The sequence below is a fragment of the Sminthopsis crassicaudata genome, chromosome 2, assembly GCF_048593235.1.
Source record: "Sminthopsis crassicaudata isolate SCR6 chromosome 2, ASM4859323v1, whole genome shotgun sequence".
NCBI lineage: Eukaryota > Metazoa > Chordata > Mammalia > Dasyuromorphia > Dasyuridae > Sminthopsis > Sminthopsis crassicaudata.
Window position 1 is genome coordinate 640673383 of NC_133618.1, and position 18265 is coordinate 640691647.

The 18265-nt window shown below is 39.1% G+C and overlaps 1 protein-coding gene across 2 annotated transcripts in view; it reads right to left on the minus strand.

The window, feature by feature from the left end:
* Positions 1-18265, minus strand: part of REEP3 (receptor accessory protein 3) — a 90246-nt gene that overhangs the window by 16814 nt on the left and 55167 nt on the right. For both annotated transcript variants that reach the window (XM_074296627.1, XM_074296626.1), the window contains exons 3-5: positions 13595-13671; positions 12844-12964; positions 12542-12655 (exon numbers count right to left, since the gene is read on the minus strand). In XM_074296627.1, the coding sequence (XP_074152728.1) occupies positions 12542-12655; positions 12844-12964; positions 13595-13671 (312 nt within the window). The remainder of the gene's footprint in view (positions 1-12541; positions 12656-12843; positions 12965-13594; positions 13672-18265) is intronic.

The following is an 18265-nucleotide window of genomic DNA, read 5'->3' on the forward strand; positions in this document are numbered from 1 at the left end:
ACTGAATTAAAAAATAAAGTGAGCAAGAGATAGAATGTTTGATTTGGATGATCTTTACTAAAGGAGAACTGAAGAAATTCGGCTTAGATAGAATGAAGCAAAAAAAAAAACTAATCAAATTCAACTTCAGCATCAATCCTCAGAACATTTTAGTGTATGGACAGCTAATCCCAATACACAAAGGGATGGTTATAGGTTAGATACATGAGAATTCATCAAATTGTCAGGAATACAGCCTCTGCTCCACACCCATGAATTTCAGGTGGAGAAGAGTCAAACAGGGAGGGTGGAGGAGTCTGTTTGGAAAGATGCCATCCCTGCAGGGGATGAGTCCTAGAGTCAGATGAACACCCAAGGTGTCTGTGGGGAGGTACCTGGGAGGGCAGCTATGTACAGGGTATATTCACTTCTCTACCCAGAGTCAGTTCAGGAAATTAAGTACTGGCACACTAGTGTAATACAAAGACAAAAATGACTAAGCCCTTGCCCTAGAGGAATCTCCCTTCTACTGAGGAGAAAGGGAGGAAAGGCAAGAGATAAGATACCTACATACAGCTACCCAGAGATGAACAAATACAAAGTATAAGTTAAGTGATCTGTTAGAAAACTAGCAACTCTGAGGGGAAAAGATGCAGTTCAAGAAAGGACCAGAGTAGGAAGTGACACCTGAAAGAGGGATATCAAGAGGCTGAGGGAAGGAGAGGAGTACTGGATGTGGATGTGGATGCTGGGAGGAGGTAGGAGACAGAACACAGTGCCTGGCTCCCAGTTAGGAGGTTCATGGACTACGGAGTAAGAAATCAATCTGGAAAGGAAAGCCAGCCCCAGACCCTGAAGGGCTTTTGTGATGTTTTCTGCCATTCTAGAGGTCCTGAGGAGGGGTTTGATAGAGTTTGACCTGTAATTTAGGAAGATTATTTTGGCAGGTGTGCAGAAGATGGACTAGAAAGGAAAGGAAGTGGAAACAGGGTAATTAATCAATGAGAGGACTAGGGCAATAAACTAGGCAAGAGGTGATAAAAGCTTGGATTAGGTGGAGTGGGTGAAAGAGAAGGGACAGATACAAAAGGTGCTATGGAGCAGTATGATTTTCTAAAGGTTTTGGGGCCCTAGAAATTCTAGCTCCTAGTAATTGCTTGTTGGCTTAACTCAGAAATGCAAGAAACTGTATAAGGTGCTAACCAGAGTTTGAGTAAATATTAACCTGTTAACTGCACCTATAACAAGCTCTGGAGAGACTGGTTTAGAGGAACTTAAGAGTGAATTCAGATAAGGTCCAAATGGTGACATGATTTAGACATAAAGGATGAAACCATAAACACATTAGAGGAACATGGGGTAATTTATCTGTCACATTTATGGGGATGGGAAGAATTTAGGACCAAATAAGCGCATTAACAAAATGTCAAATGGATAAAATTAAAGTTTTTTGTATAAACAAAACCAATGCAACCAAAATCAGAAGAAAAGCTGAGAAGTGAAGAATTTTTTTTAATAGCAAGAATCTGCTAAAGCCTCATTTCTCAAATATATAAAAAACTGAATAAGAATACAAGTTATCTCTCAATTGATAAATGGTCAAAGAAACAGGCAGTTTTCAGACAAAGATAGCAAAACTATATAGTCATATGAAAAAATGTTCAAAATCACTATTGATTAGACAAATGCAAATTAAAACAATTCTGGGTTGTCATAACCATCAGACTGGTTAATATGACAAAAACAAAAAATGATCACTGCTGGGAGAATGCAGGAAAATCAGGACACCTAATGCACTGTTGGTAGAACGATGAACTTATCCAATCTTTCTGGAAAGCAATTTGGAATTATGCCCAAGGAGTTATAAAACCATGTTTACCCTTTGATTCAGCAATACCTATGTCTGTATTCCAAAGAGTTTATAAAATGGCAAAGAGCCTATCTGTACAAAAATATTTTTAGTCGCTCTTTTTTTTTATGGCTAAGAATGGGAAATTAAGGGAATACCTATCAATTGGAGAATGGCAAAGTTGTGATATATACCTGCAATGGAGTATAATTGTGCTATGAGAAATGATGTGAAGAATGATTTCAGAAAAATCTGAAAAGACTTATATGAACTACTACAAAACAGAACCAGGAGAAGAGTATACATTATAACAATAATACTATACAATGAAGAACTGTGAGTGACTAAGTTACTCTCTGCAATATAATGACCCAAAAAACCCCCAAAGGATTCATGATGAAAAGCACTATTCACTTCTACAGAAAGAACTGATAGCATCTGAATAGAATAAAGCACATTATTTTTCATTTTCTTTCTTTCTTGGTTTCCTTCCTTCCTTTTTTTTTTTTGATTTGAGTTTCCTTGCACAAAATGATCCATTAACAGGTATAAACTTGGAAATCGAAGAAAACTGGTGAGACATCAATGACCTCAGCTAGATATGGAATCTTTTGGGCATAAAAGAGGGAAGTTTGAAATTCAGGAAACCATGAAGATGTTGCCTTCAGCTGGTCTAATATTACAAGTGCAAATTGGTCTAATATTACAGTTGCAAATGGAGGCACATTTGACAACACCTTTTCTAAGGCCTCATTTGGCTATAAAGGATACCATTAAATAGAACTCATTTCTTCACATAAGTTTTGTAGAAAGATTCTTTCCTGTCCTGAATGGATGTTGATTTGCCATAAATAACTCATGATACAGATATTTGCTGCTTAATGTTAAAAGGGTAGGAATTTGAGGCAGCCAGGTGGTACAGTGGATAGAGCACCAGCCCTGAAATCAGGAGGATTTGGGTTCAAATCTAGTCTCAGACTCTTAACACTTCCTAGGTGTAAGACCCTGGGCAAACCACTTAACCCCAATTGCCTCAGGGAAAAAAAAAAAAAAAAGAAAGAAAAGGGTAAGAATTAGTTTTCCCTTTAAGAAAAATTCCACATTCCTAGAGAACAGCATTTGTTACCAAGACTTGGTAACAGATTGAGGAAGAATGAAGACTCAAGGATTATTCCAGGTTTCAAATCTGTGCAACTACAAGGGTGGTCTTCTCAATAAAAAAAGGAACAGTAAAAAGAGGGGAAAACTTGTCATTTTTTTTTTTGGATATATTTGGATATATTATTTGGATATATTAAATTTGAGATACCAAGATCTTCAAATTGGATATGTCCAATAAACAATTGGTAATATAAGATTGGAAGGCAAAAACAGGACTAGTTAGATATGTAGGTTTGAAAAATATAGACTTCAAGATAATTGAACCAGTCTGAATTAATGAGATCACCAAGAAAGATTTATGTAGCCAAAACTATTGGGAAAAAAAATCAGAAAAGAGTGATTTATTATGCTTCTGGTGTGGGTGGAGATGGTGGGGAAGGGGAGGAAAGGGCCACTCCATCAGATCTCATTTACAATTATGAACTCTGAAGCAGACCTTGCCCAGGGAAGTAGCTCATCTTGTGCCCTGCCCTTTGTGAAAGGGAAAGATTCTCTATCTTCCTGTAGGTGACTAATTCCCTCACATGAAAGAGATTTCTTTCTTGACTCAAAGCCTTTGATGCTTTTTGACAGTAAGCCAGTCGAGAAATTACCACCTACAATACTCTACGAGAGCAGAACTTTAGTGTGTTTGTCAGAATATGTGGATTCTATACAGCTCCAATGCAATTTGCAATTTCTCCTCAAATTTTTCATTCATCATTGAATGTCTACAAACAGAAGTTGGAAGGGAGAACTAATATGCTGCACAAGAGGATCAGGAACAAAAAAGATGTCAGTAGATAGAAAAAATGAGTTGAATTCAGTAAGGTCAAAGTCAACGGGGGCAAATAAAGCCTACAAAGGCTCAAAACCCTCAACTGTCCAAGTGACTTTCAGGATAGGAAAAACATAGCTAGCAATCAGTTTATCTGAAAAAAAGTCTAGTTATTTGAGTGACGTTGCTCCCCCCAAAAGCCAATGGAACCTTTGTTCTGACCACATTGACGGTCCTCATTTTAGCACTGAAAAGCATAAAGGTTTCAAGAGTGGGGGTAGCAGAATGGTTAGGGATCTTAGTTAAGGGGAGCCATAGGACCTGGAGATACTTAGTCTGGAGGAAAACAAGCTAAGGGGAGAGGAGGGAACATGAAAGCTATGTTCAATACTGTAAAGGGAGTCCTGTATCATGCTTTTTTTGGTGGCTGATCTGGATTGGAACAGGGACATAGCAATGGGACTTAACATTTACATCACTCCAAAAGCAGCCTTGGATCTCTCAAGGTGGTAGCTGGTTCCCATTTCCTGGAGAGCTTTAAGCTAAGGCTAGATGACCATTTGGGGATATTACAGAGGGGATTAATTTCAAACCAGGCCAGATTGTCCACTTATTAAGTTTTTGAGGAAATTACTTTTCCCTTTGACACGTACATACCTGAGAGTTATTTTGTTCATAATCTAGAACAGATTTGAGGATATTAATGTTTGGCAATTTTTTATACCAAATCTTATTAAATTTTAGGGCTGAAAAGAACTTAGAGGTTATCTACTTCAAACCTTGCTCATTTTACAGATAAGGAAATAAACTCAGAGAAGCAGTGATTTGTCTCAGATCCTTGTCATTAATAGCAGGGCCCAGCTCTCTGACTCCCTCCTACGCCACTGCTGTTTCCAGGACGACAGGCCACAACACTAGATCATCTCACAGGCAAAACAACATAACGCTAGCATGAAATCTCATCTCTGCAATACCTAGGCAAGTATACCCAGTTTATTAGATGACAGGAAGCAGCTGATTATTCCTAAGCCCTTGCACAGAAGGATAGCCACTAAAATAATGGCGGAATATGAGGATATTTGCATTGCCCAGATCACAATGTGAAGAGAATCAGGTCATGAATATACTGTCTGTAAACTACATTTTGTGTGATATTTCACTTTATAATTTTTGGTTAAACTATCCACTTGGCAAGTCAGACATAGATAATTCAATGAGTTATCCAGCAGAATTATTGGTATTTTCATCTTTTGGAGAGTGACATCCAGCAGGACTGCTGTTTATTTGGTATTAAAGCTCCTAGCATTTCTCCTACAAAAAGGGGTGGAATACTGAGCATCCTCAGCAAAATCCTTGAAGGTCCTTCCTCTTTCTGCTTGGCTCAGCCAAAACAAACTTGCACACTGACCTTGTGAACAGATGCCTGGTAATGAGCTCATAGAAGTGAGCAGCATTTTCTGAAAATTGCTTTACAGCGTAATAAATGTCTTGATTAAAGGCTTATTTTCATTTTTAACATGCTCAGTTAGTACATATAGAACAGACAACTCAGGGGTGTCACTAATCTTTATAGGACAGACAAAAACCCAACAATTTTAGTCCAAAGGAGATGAACTATAATTCATTAGAGCAAAATATACATGCTAAAAATTAAAGTTAATTTAAGTTAATTTTAAATTCTAGTTACTGTTTATTTAGGGTTTTCTCCTTGAATTTGACCTGCTTTTCATAATTTAGCTTCAAGATACTCTTCAAACTGCCTCAACTACTTCAATTTCATGAAATTTCCAAGACAAAGACTTTTTTTTTTTAATATCCATAAAGAGATAGAGAAGGCAATCTTGGCAAATCCAAATTATTCAGAATATCATTTAAAAGATATTATAAACTGCAAATGCATCTATGTTACTTAGTGGACAACCTAGGAATGGAAAAATCTATTTTGATGCATTCAGTAACTCTAAAACTGCTTCAGGTAAAAGAACTAAAAGGATGACATCTCCCAATTTCTATGTTCCTATGCTGACAATAAGTTAGATGATATAGCATGGCTCCGATGAATGAAAAAGTATTGGTTAAGCACTTACTATGTGCCAGGAGTGGAGCAAAGCAGTGGGAATCTAAAAGACAGCCCTTACTCTTCAGGAGTTCACATTCTAAGTGGGATAGAGTAGACATTCAAGTTGGGCAAGAAGGGTAGGTGGCAAGGGCCCAGCAGATTCTAGGACCAAGTGGTAAGTAAGGGTTGTTGTTCCTTCCTCTCACCAGAATGAACAGAGTTGGTGACTCTCCTCTCAACAAATGTTACAAAACAGGTAAGCAGTCCCGAAAGATTTGGGGTCACCTGGGATCCCAGCAGGCCTTGGAAGACCTATCTCAATATTTAAGCCAACCAGAGGATCCTCTACCACATTCTTAACAAGTTCTGTCTAGTGATGGAGGCCAGTTCCAATGATCTTGTGATGAAAAGAGCCATTTACACAAAGGAGAGGACTGTGGGAACTGAGTGTGGACCACAAAATAGCATTCTCACTCTTTTTGTTGTCTGCTTGCATTTTGTTTTCCTTCTCATTTGTGTTTCCTTTTTGATCTCATTTTTCTTGTGCAGCAAGATAATTGTATAAATGTTTACATATATTGGATTTAACATATATTTTAACATTCTCACTCTTCTTGTTGTTTGCTTGCATTTTGTTTTCCTTCTCATTTGTGTTTCCTTTTTGATCTCATTTTTCTTGTGCAGCAAGATAATTGCATAAATATGTTTATATATATTGGATTTAACATATATTTTAATATGTTTAACACATATTGGATTATTTGGCATCTAGGGGAGAGAATGGGGGATGGAGGGGAAATTTGGAATACAAAGTTTTGCAAGGGTTGATGCTGAAAAATTATCCATGCATGTTTGAAAACAAAAAGCTTTAAAAAACAAAACCAAAAAACTAAGTCCCCTCCAGGCTTGGCTTGATGAGCTCTAGCAAATGGAAGCCCAGGACTTCCTGAAGCAGTCCATCCCACATTTGGATGCTGGGTTAGGAAATCTCTCCCTACTCTGTGCCCTTTGACAACACCTGCCCAAGACTCAGGACTCTTGGAGCAAGGCAGAACTGAGGTGCCAGCCCTTAAGATACTGCAGGCCATCCTTGTCTTTTCTGTGACAAAGGTCCTCAGGGTAGCCTCAGTGACTCCAAAGTTCAGCTGCTTGTCCACTTGGCCATCCTGCCTTGCAGATATGGCTTGATGATTCGGGGACAGAAAAATGAAGCAAAAAGTAAAGTAAGCCTTCCGTTTCCTAAGCTCCGTGACTCTTCCCCCAGCACTTACGCAACAGCAAAGCAGAAAGCCAGCATCAGTCGCCCTGGGGCGCTTTCACTGGTGACCCATGTGACAAGGCACCCTGAGAGCCAAGAGTGTGACTGCCCAGGCTTCGGAGGGACTGGCTGAGGCTCCTGGCTCCCCGGGCGGGGTGGGAGAGGCTCGGCCAACCCCGAGCAGCCTCAGGCTGGATCCTTCTCTTCAGATCTGCAACATTTTGTAGAAACCAGGGCAGTGGGTCAGGAGAGAACACAGGGAAAGACACAGAAACGCCTGTCGTCTCGTAGGCTGATGAGTTCAAGATTCTACTTCAAAGGGAAGGGGGGAGGGAAGCCTCCTCATCTGCTCCAACCCAACTGCAAGGCTGAATTGTAGTCGTCTCCACTCTTTCCATATGGAATCCTCTAGGATTAATATTTTGAAAGTGAAATCAAATGCCTACAAGTTTCTGAATGTGTACATGCATGGATGGAGAGCCGCCTTACAGTCTTGCTTCTTTCAACAAACACGTGTAACAGCTATGGACTAGTTCTAGTTCAGGTGAATATTTGATGCTTAGGGGACAAGAGAAAACACTGAAATATCGAGGCTACTCCAACTGTGGCGCAGGAGGAGAGGTCTGAATGAGGGGGTGGGGGGAGGGAGAGAAAGGGAAGAGGTCTTAGGCTCTAATAGTGGCCTGTGGATTCAGAGCCCTATCTCAGGTCTAGTGTCGGGGAATCATTGGATGGTCATCCCCAAACTTGGGAAACTACTTGAAATAAGGTTCTAATGCTCCCCAATGACTTAGAATAGAAATGTTTATAACTAGCATGCAAGAATATAAAAACATGGCTAGGACAGTGGAAAAAAAGATGATAAGGTAGTGACTAACAATATGTTGAGAAAGGCAGAAAAGCAGAAACCATCTGCATCCCTCGAGCTGTAGAGTGTGAACACCTTCAGAGCTGGAAGGGGCCTTAGGAACAGGTATATTCAATCTCGTCACTTAACTGAAAAGGAAACTGAGTTTCCCAGTCAGGTTACCTGGCAAAGCTCACCCAGACAACACCCATCAGGGCTGCAGCGGGAGAGCGGCGTCCGCAGTCCGAGGCCACAACAGCTCGCTGCGCCAAGTTTCCAAAATCAGTTCAATGACTTAACTAATTTTGCCTTTTGTTGGAAGAAATTGATCAACCACCAAGAAAAATCATTTATTAAGCAATCAGGCTACAAAGGCAGCAGATCTTATTCTAAAGTATGAATTTTATAAGAAAAGCAACAGAGATGCACAGCATGTAAAGACAATATTTCTGAAATAGAGATAATATGGAAGGAGGCTTTAGAAGCCAGAGGGGGCAGGAAAATGAGGAATCTAATTCCAGTCTTAAGGGATGTTGGACCCAAGGAAAGGTTGTGTGTGAGGGATGGCATGAAGGCCCATGGGGCTGGTCTGCTGAATGGCTGAAAGGGGTTAGAAAAGTGTGGTGACGTCACCCTGAGAAATGTGATTGGGAGTCAACAGAAGGAGCAGTGAGGTGACATGGTCAGGCCCAGGTGCCTGAAAAACCCCTTTGGTGACTTAGTGAATGGAAAATGAAGCAGGGGAACATGGTGGAGAGGTGATGAGCCTGGCCACTGGTGGGCCTAGAGGAGTGAGCAATGAGAGTATTGGGAACGCCCTGAACAGTAAGAATAGGGAAGTTTGGGAGAAGAATGATGAGCCCTTTTTTGAGCATAAGAAATGATTCTGAACAGCATCATAAAAGCCCATCTAGGGTTTAATGGAGGGACCAAGCTAGGAACTACCCAGAGCTTCAGAGTCAGTTGGGGCAGACTAAAGACCTGGAATGGAAAAGAGCACTGTTGATCTCAATAATTAATATCAGATAACAAATGAAACCCGAAATCTGAGCATTCCCCCAAACAGGTGGCCCTACCAACTGTGGCCCCTGTGTGTTAGGGAGGACAGCTGGTTACCGCCACCCAACCCCCAAGTTATGTATGGTGAACTGGAGAATAATTATGTCCACAACTTTTATATAATAATCTCAATGGCTGTCATGGAGGCTTTCCTGAGTGGTCAGCAGGAGCATCTTCTGAAAACTCTGCCTCCTGAACTTAAAAGGGGCTACAGCCTGATCAGGGCAGGGCGGCACAGTCCTCACGCCTCCATTCTGGGGCATCAGATAAATAAGCCACTTCCTCAGTGCCTGGACTATCATTAAAATCAATGTGCCCTTTCCAGGTAATAGCTGATTTGAGTTAACAGGGAGCGGGGATGAGAAAAACAGGGAGTTCTGGGCGTGGCAACTCCCTCGCCTAGGGCAAGGTGACCCCCATCTGAAGGGAGGTCTTTGAGAGGTGCCCAGGAGCCTGGGGAAGCAATGTTTAGATGGGCTCTGGGCGACGCCTGACCCCAGGTCTTCCTACTTCTGAAGAAAGCTTTTAAATCAAGATGTCACGCTGTTCTAAACCATTAAGAGATGGAGCAAAAAGGCAAAAGGGATCAGAGTTGGAAATAATCATGAATTAAAGTAGCACTATTTGCATGCTTGTTCTTGGAAGAGTGTTAGGTGCTTCTAATCTAACTATTAGGTGGTTACTCAACACAGAGGCTGACATTAACCCATCAATGGATCTGAGGCATGATTAAAACTGGAATTTGGGACAGCAGGGCTCTGAACAGATGAGGACAGTTAGAATATTATTATTAAAACAGACAAAAGGATGCTTCATTAAAAATTAAATGATTTAAATATTTAATTTAATGCTAAGTTGTGGTCCATCATAAAAATTCATTTCTTTTCGTAAATCATTTTTGGTTAACTATATTAAGTAAGCAAAATATATGAAGAAAATACAAAAAAATCAAATTGCCAATAGTTCAACTCTAGATATTGCTAGGTTTGCTTAAAATTGCTTTGGAAAAAAGTACATTTCATTAAAGGGTTGGAAATGAACTCTTAGGAAAAATGCTATTGTTTTCCTTTTAACAAGAATCTCTAAAAGTTAACAGTTGTCAGAAAGCCCTTTGGAGCAACTGTTGCATTGAGCAGGTCAAAGTAAAAGGAGGAAGACTAAGGAAGCCTGATCTGGAAAGAACTGGGGCTAACTGGTCTTCCATATGCCTGCATCCTCTGTGGAGTAAATGAGTGCAAATTTCCTTGATGTTGAAGGGATGCTCCGGCCCGTGATAGGTTCCCAGGACCCTCATATGCCGAGGAAGTCTGACACTGGGGAAGATCTTTTCTCTCCCTCTAGAACTGGCATAGCTTCCACTCAGCCTTTGAAAGACAAGGCTGCTCTCTCTGTGCATCAAGACAGCATGCTGGTAGAAGGCACCATGCCCAACACCGTTTTATCTTTTAACAAAGCTCATGAAAAATAACCAAACCATAGAAGAGCTCAACCTCATTTTGTGTTTTACCACAGTGATCAGGAATGAAACAGCAGGTCTTGAGAGTCAACTTCCATGGGCATGAAATGCCTGATCCAGGGGAAGTGGACATGAGGGCAACAGAATGGCTGCCAGCTACCTCAGCTCTTGGGAGGGTGGCGGAGCCAGGAGGTCAGACCTCACCAGCCAGAAAGAATCCATTAAGCCCCTTTCCTTCTTGTGTGAGTAGGTAAGACCACTGGCCACCCAAACAAGCATGTTATCGATAGGTCCTTGAACTTGAATGCATCCTGAGCACATTTTCTATTCAGTTTTTAAGACACTTCACTAGTGTGAAGGGAACTCGATGGCAGCCATTCTACAATGCCATGTCTCAGAACTCAGGCTCAGATTCTGAAGAAGAAGGGACTCTCCCAGAGTCCCAGAGCCCCTTGGACCAGAGGTGGGATATGATCCTGGCTGTCTTGATTCTGAGCTGGCCCTCTGACCACTGCTCCAGGGAGTGTGTGTGTGTGTGTGTGTGTGTGTGTGTGTGTGTGTGTGTGTGTGTACAGCTCCCCCAAACTCAGCTATTTCTTTTTCAATTTCTTGCTTAGTCTTGATGGTTTTCCCCAAGCTGGCCTTTCAACGTTCACTCTCCTTTCTTCTACTCTTTATTTACGTACCAATCAAATAGAGCCAGCTAGTATTTGCTACTTCTTAATTACCTTTTCCTTGCACTAATTTTTCTCCATCAATCATTCCACGCCAATTTGAACCCTAAATTCATAGGAATCTGTTGATTTTGCTCTCATCAGAATATGGCCAACCCTCTGTAATAGAAGCCTCATGCAATTCCATCTTGCATCTGTGCTGACTACTATGGAATAATAAAGAAAACTTTCTTGAAGAGTCAGAAATGATCAGATAGGGACTCCTTTTCTGACAGAAAGATCCCTAATAAAGTTTAACTATTTTTTCATTTATTCACTTATCCTATCAATTTCAAAGGAAAATCTCCCCCTCCTCCCCAGTTCAGAGACCACCATCTGCAGCTGGATTACAAAGTGCATGGAGGTAGAGGCCACGTCACACTTATCTGGGTACTGTACAATGCACTGCACAGGACTGAAGCTCATTCAGTATTCACTGAATGAGTGAATGCTATTTCATTCAGCAGGAAAACCAGGAAACTGATTTACATTTCATTCATTCTGTTGGGTGGACTTAGAAGTAAGTAATACTGAGTAAGAGAAACTAGCTCACTGTGGGCCGTCTTAAAAAGTGAAAACTTCATTGTTTCATTGGCTCAACTTATCTGGAACATCATATAAAATCACCTCTTAACAATGAAATATATCCCCACAAATTCTATTATTGTTTTAATCACAAGACAACTGATCTAGTTACATAATGGGTACTCAAAGGCCTAAAAACTGTTGGCTGAGGTGTCACCTGGCTCAATTAAATTTAACAACCACAAATTAAAGATAATGATTTAATGAGTGCTGAAATGATTGTGCACTGATATTGGGGGGGAAAATCACATCACATGACATGCAAACAAGTTTCTGATGCAAATCTTTACCAAATACATTAATGTGACTTGCAAAAAACCACAACAAATGTTTAGCATTAGTAAGTCATTAAAATGCCCACTTGTCATTACTACTACACAACGTTCAAGCACAAAATAGTAAGAGAAGTTACCTCAAATCGACTGAAGGACAGCAGCAGAAGTAAGCCAGAAATCCTACCAAGATATTAACACCCAGAGAGAGAGCCACGCCAAAGACAGAGAAAGAAAGAATGGTCATCTTTACAAAAAGGGATAAGGACTATTTACGTGTTAAGGAATCTGGAAAAGTTATGAGGAACATGGCATTTTAAGATGCTTTTAAAATTCAGAACTCAGTACCCACTCTGGGGGAAGTTAAGAACTAAGGTAAAAAACAAAGTTTTACATATCTTCAAAAATAATTATTCATTCAAATTATCTCATAGAAACCAAATATATAATTTAGGTTAAAACTTTTATAACTAAAGAAATATTGTTAAATCATTCTACCTATTGCCTCAAGGTGTTACACAACATTTGATGGAAAATGAAAATTACCTTTACGGCAGCAGTAACAGCGGCAGTGGCTGCTAAATTTAAACCCTGGCGACCGAAATTTACCATGGTCTCATAGCCTCGTTCTTTGGCTTGGACAATGTAATCATCGATCTCCTGAAACAGAAACAGAAACAAACAAAAAAAGGGATTTAAAAGGTAGTGAAATTGCATCCATAGACACTTCAGTTCCCCAAATTTTAGAATATCATTGTAAGGTACACAGAAGCAATTCTTGTTGTCTTAATCCATTAAAAAGTTTTGCCACTCCAAAAGTTAAAAGTGAAATTTCTCTCATCTCTTACCCTTTCCTTTGAAGAAAGCAGTGGGTGAAGGAACTTCCTGTAGATTAAACTTGCCCCTCGAGTGTATGGGGAGAGCAGCCAAATGACAAAAGCAATTTTCATCTCATAGTACAAGGGAAACCTGTCCAGGAAATGTTGGAAAACCATTAGATATTTAGGTTAGATTGTGAAGTATCAAAAATCTAACTTTAAAAAAAAAAAAAAATTCCAAAGGAAATACCTAATACTATTCCCAGAAAATTCCATTTTACAATACTTCTTTGGTTTCTGTCTAATGAACAGTCTTCCTCCCTAACAGTCAAAAAGCGCCCCACTGTATTTGTGGTAGAGACCAGATCTGGAGTTTTCTCCAGAAGATTTTATAATTCTTTTCACCATATGGAGGAAGTTAGAGGTAGGGGACACAGAGATACTTTCTCTATTCCCTTTTAAAAGAATGAATTAATTTAAAATCCAGAGTGGATTAATAAAACTTGTTATGTAGAAACCAGAATCCTCTTTTGCAAAAACAAGCCAACAAAACTCAATGGAAATATGAAACTAGAAGAAGCTTCAGTATGATGACAATACCACTCTCTTCTATGTAGCTTTATCCTGATTCACCCCTGCATTATCTCACTGGATATTCTTGTTTTATCAGCAGAGAAGTCCAGGAGTCCGCCTTCCTGCAGTTGGCTAATAGAGACCCAACCCAATAATGAAGCTTTCTGGCTTGCGAAAGGGCCAAGACTTTCCCAGTCTTGGAACTTACCAAGCAATGGTTAGGTCTGCCAAGGTCTCAGTTACAGTATAAAGGGCAAAAACAATCCAATACATCATCCACCGAACCTGAGAACAGCAAAGGTAGGAGATTACAGAGGTTTATAAAGAACAATGGTCTCCAACCCCAAACCCTGTCATTTCTACTCTGTATAACTGAGCCCAAAGAACTAGTAAGGATGAGCCTCAGCTGTGCTCCTAGAAGTGCCGGCACGCTGCTGAAGCCATCCTGGAACAACAGGAGAACAATGGGCAGCTCAGAAGTCCAGCAGGCCATAATAGGAGCTAAATGACAGGTGCACCATGAATCATCTCTTTAGGATAAAAGATATTTTGCCGAGCAATTCAATTCTACTTCATTCCCACCACTGGGCACTTAGTAACTCCATTTCATTCACAACTTCAATGCTTTTTTGATGCTCTTTTTTCCAAGGATTCCTTTCCTTTCTCCCTATTCTCCAACTCATGACAGCATTGGAGAGGACAAGCGCTAAGGAGCATCTTTGTCCCTGACCCAGATAAGTGTCACTGGGTGCTTCTAGGGCCCTGTTAGTGATCTCCGAAAGACCTCGGAGGAGCAGAAAGGTCCTGTGGGATTGGCTCAGGGCAAGGACCCTGATTTTCAAGGAAGAGACTAGAATAGCGCCTGTGAACCATGGGACTTGTGCCTGCCATCACATTCCCATATGTGCTCTTGAAGACACATTTTTCTGAACAAGATGAATCACCATCAACCATGGCTACCAAACACCAAAGAGCTTCAGAAATTAGTTTTGGTTGCACTGGATAACGTTTCTTAACTGATTCAGCCAAAAATTAAAAAAGCAGAATAGCACTTACATGTGAAATTTATGCTGTGTTAAGATTGGTTCAAAAACAACTAATGTTGTTTGAGTCACAAGTAATGACAAGTTGGATTATATACCTCTCTTGCTGTGAAAGTTGAGACAAGAAACAAGATCTTCATTCTGACCCAAATTCACATTTGATAATATTACAACTCAGAGTATTATCCCAACAGCATTTTTGGACCTTGATACTAGTGGAAAAGAAATTTCTATAATTGAAAATCTCTACCTCTCTTTCAGGGGGAAGTATTTAAACTGTAATATAATGATATGCTAAAAAAAGAAGAAAACAAAATTTAAAAATCCAGTACAATTCTAAAAATGCCTTCCAAACTCTGAATATGTTCAATGAAAATCAATTGCTTGTGGACAGATATCAGCATTTGGCAGTACCTATTTCTGCAAATAGATTTTTCTTTTTTTAATTAAAGCTTTTTATTTACAAAGCATATGCATGGGTAATTTTCCCAACATTGACCATTGCACAAGCTTCTGTTGAGAATTTTCCGCTCCTTCCCCCACCCTTTCCCCTAGCTGGCAGGTAGTTCAATACATGTTAAATATGTTGAAATACATTTTAGATCCAATATATGTATACATATTTATACAGTTATCTTGTTGTGCAAGAAAAATCAAATCAAGAAGGAAGAAGAAAAACAGAGAAAGAAAACACAATGCAAGCAAATAACAACAGAGAGAGTGAAAAATGCTATGTTGTGTTCCACACTTAGTTTCCATGGTTCTTTCTCTGGGTATATGTAGATGACTCTCTTCATCACTGCACAAGTGGCACTAGTTTGAATCATATCATTGTTGAAGAAAGCCTCGTCTGTCAGAATTGATCTATACTAGTTTTCTTGTTGCCGTGTACAATGATCTCCTGGTTCTGCTCATTTCTCTTAGCATCAGTTCATGTAGATCTCTCCAGGCCCTTCTGAAATCATCCTGCTGGTCATTTCTTACAGAACAATAATATTCCATAACATTCATATACCATAATTTACCCAACCATTCTCCAATTGATGGACATCCATTCAACTTCCAGTTTCTAGCCACTACAAAAAGAGCTACCACAAACATTTTTGGACATATGGGTCCCTTTCACTTCTTTAATATCTCTTTTTATATGACTACAAATAGTTACAATTTCTTCATCTGAAAATCATTCATATCCTTTAACTATTTATCAATTGGTGAATGGCTTTAATTCTTATAAAGCTGAGTCAAATCTCTATATATTTTAGAGATGAGATCTTTAGGAAAACCTTTGAATATAAAAATGTTTTCCCAGTTTATTGCTTCCCTTCTAATCTTATCTGCCTTAGTTTTGTTTGTTCAAAACCTTCCTCCCCCCCCCCCCCCAGGCTGGGGTTAAGTGACTTGCCCAGGGTCACACAGCTAGGAAGTGTTAAGTGTTTGAGATCACATTTGAACTCAGGTCCTCCTGAATTCAAGGCTGGTGCTCTATCTACTGCACCACCTAGCTGCCCCTGTTCAAAACCTTTTTAACTTAATATAATCAAAATTATCTATTTTATGATCAATAATGATCTGAAGTTATTCTTTGGTTATAACTTCTTTCCTCCAGAGATCTAAGAGGTAAACTGTCCTATGTTCTTCTAATTTGTTTACATTATCATTCTTTATGTCCAGATCATGAAACCATTTTAATTTTATCTTGGTATACTGTTGTGGGTCTATGCCTACTTTCTGCCATACTAGTTTCCAATTTTCCCAGCAGTTTTTATCAAATAGTGAATTATTATCCCAAAAGGGTGGGGCCTTTAGGTTTGTCAAATACTAGATTTTTATTAGTCATTGGCTATTTTGTTCTGTGAACATAATCTATTCCACTGATCAACTTCTCTATTTCTTGGCCAGTAGCAAGTGGTTTTGGTGACCGCTGATTTATAATATAATTTTAGATCTGGTACAACTAGGCCACCTTCATTTTCTTTTCTCTTCATTAATTCCTTTGAAATTCTTGACCTTTTGTTCTTCCACATGATTTTTTTTTTTTTTTTTTTTTTTTAGTTCAGTAAAATAGTTTCTTGAGGGTATAGCACTGAATAAATAGATTAGTTTAGGGAGTATTGCCATTTTTATTATGTTTGCTCGACCTATCCACAAGCACTTGATAATTTTCCATTGCTTAGATCTGACTTTATTTGTGTGGAAAGTGTTTTATAGTTTTGCTTACATAGTTCCTGACTTTCTCTTGGCAGATAAATTCTCAAATATTTTATATCATCAAGTTATTTTAAATGGAACTTCTCTTTGTATCTCTTGCTGTTGGAGTTTGCTAGTAGATGTATAAGAATGCTGAGGATTTATGTGGATTTATTTTGTGTCCTGCAACTTTGCTAAAGTTGTGGATTATTTCTAATAGCTTTTTAGTTGATTCTCTGGGGATCTCTAATTATAGCATTGTTATGGGCCAGAAAGCTTGTACTTAAAACAAGGATTCTTATAAAGTGTTAAGTCAGTGGAATAGATAAAGACTATGGTTATCTAGTTTAGCATGGTGATGAATAATTCTCTAAGTTCAGTATAAGGTGATTTAATCTTACAACAAATAATGGTTTCCTAGTGATATAATGATTGGTTTATATTTAGAATAGAGCATATAAACCCAAGGATTCAAAGCAAGATTAATTCATTCTCACACTACAACAGTGGCAGGCCTGGCCTCCTGCACTTCCTCCACTGAGATCAAGGCCAGTCTGAAAGGCTCTGCAAAAAGATGCCCAGCCCCAAGCAAGGAGACTAGATTGTGAAGGAGATAATAAAGGATTTGGACTTTAATACCTGGCTATTCTTGTGGTGATTACAAGGCTGCTCCAAGACCTCCAGAAAGCCACCAAGAACATTATATATCATCCCAGTAAATAGATATTTTCAAAGCTGAACTACACTGAACTACAGTGATCAACATTAACAGTTAAGTGTTACAAACAATTTTCATGAAAGGGAAACTAATTCTAAATTCCCAAATAAGTAAAATCTTTTCCCTCTAAAAAATTATATTCTTATCATTACTATGCCTGTATTATGATGTCTGAGGCAGGCTTCAGAGAAGTCAAAAAGTAAATTTGGAGAAAACAGTTTAAATTTCACAATGAAATTAGAAGCAAGACAGTAGAAAAGGAAGAAAAGAATGAGGAAAAAGGAAGGGGAATTACCTATCGCAGACGATTTTTCTTTTTCTTTTTTTTTAATAGCTTTTTATTTACATGATATATACATGGGTAATTTTTCAGCATTGACAGTTCCAAAACCTTTGTTCCAATTTTTCCCCTCCTTCCCTCCACCCCCTCCCCCAGATGGAAGGTAGACTGATACATGTTAAATATGTTAAAGTATATGTTAAATACAATATATGTACACATGTCCATACAGTTATTTTGCTGCACAAAAAGAATCGGGCTTTGAAATAGTACAAATTAGCCTGTGAATGAAATCAAAAATGGAGGAAGACAAAAATAGAGGGATTGGGAATTCTATGTAGTGGTTCACACTCATTTCCCAGAGTTCTTTCGTTTGGTGGTTCAATTCATTACTTTTCTATTGGAACTGATTTGGTTCATCTCATTGTAGAAGAGGGCCACGACCATCAGAATTAATCATCATATAGTATTGTTGTTGAAGTATATATCTCCTGGTCCTGCTCATTTCACTTAGCATCAGTTCCTGTAAGTCTCTACAAGCCTTTCTGAAATCATCCTGTTGGTCATTTCTTACAGAACAATAATATTCCATAATATTCATATACCACAATTTATTCAGCCATGCTCCAATCGATGGGCATCCACTCA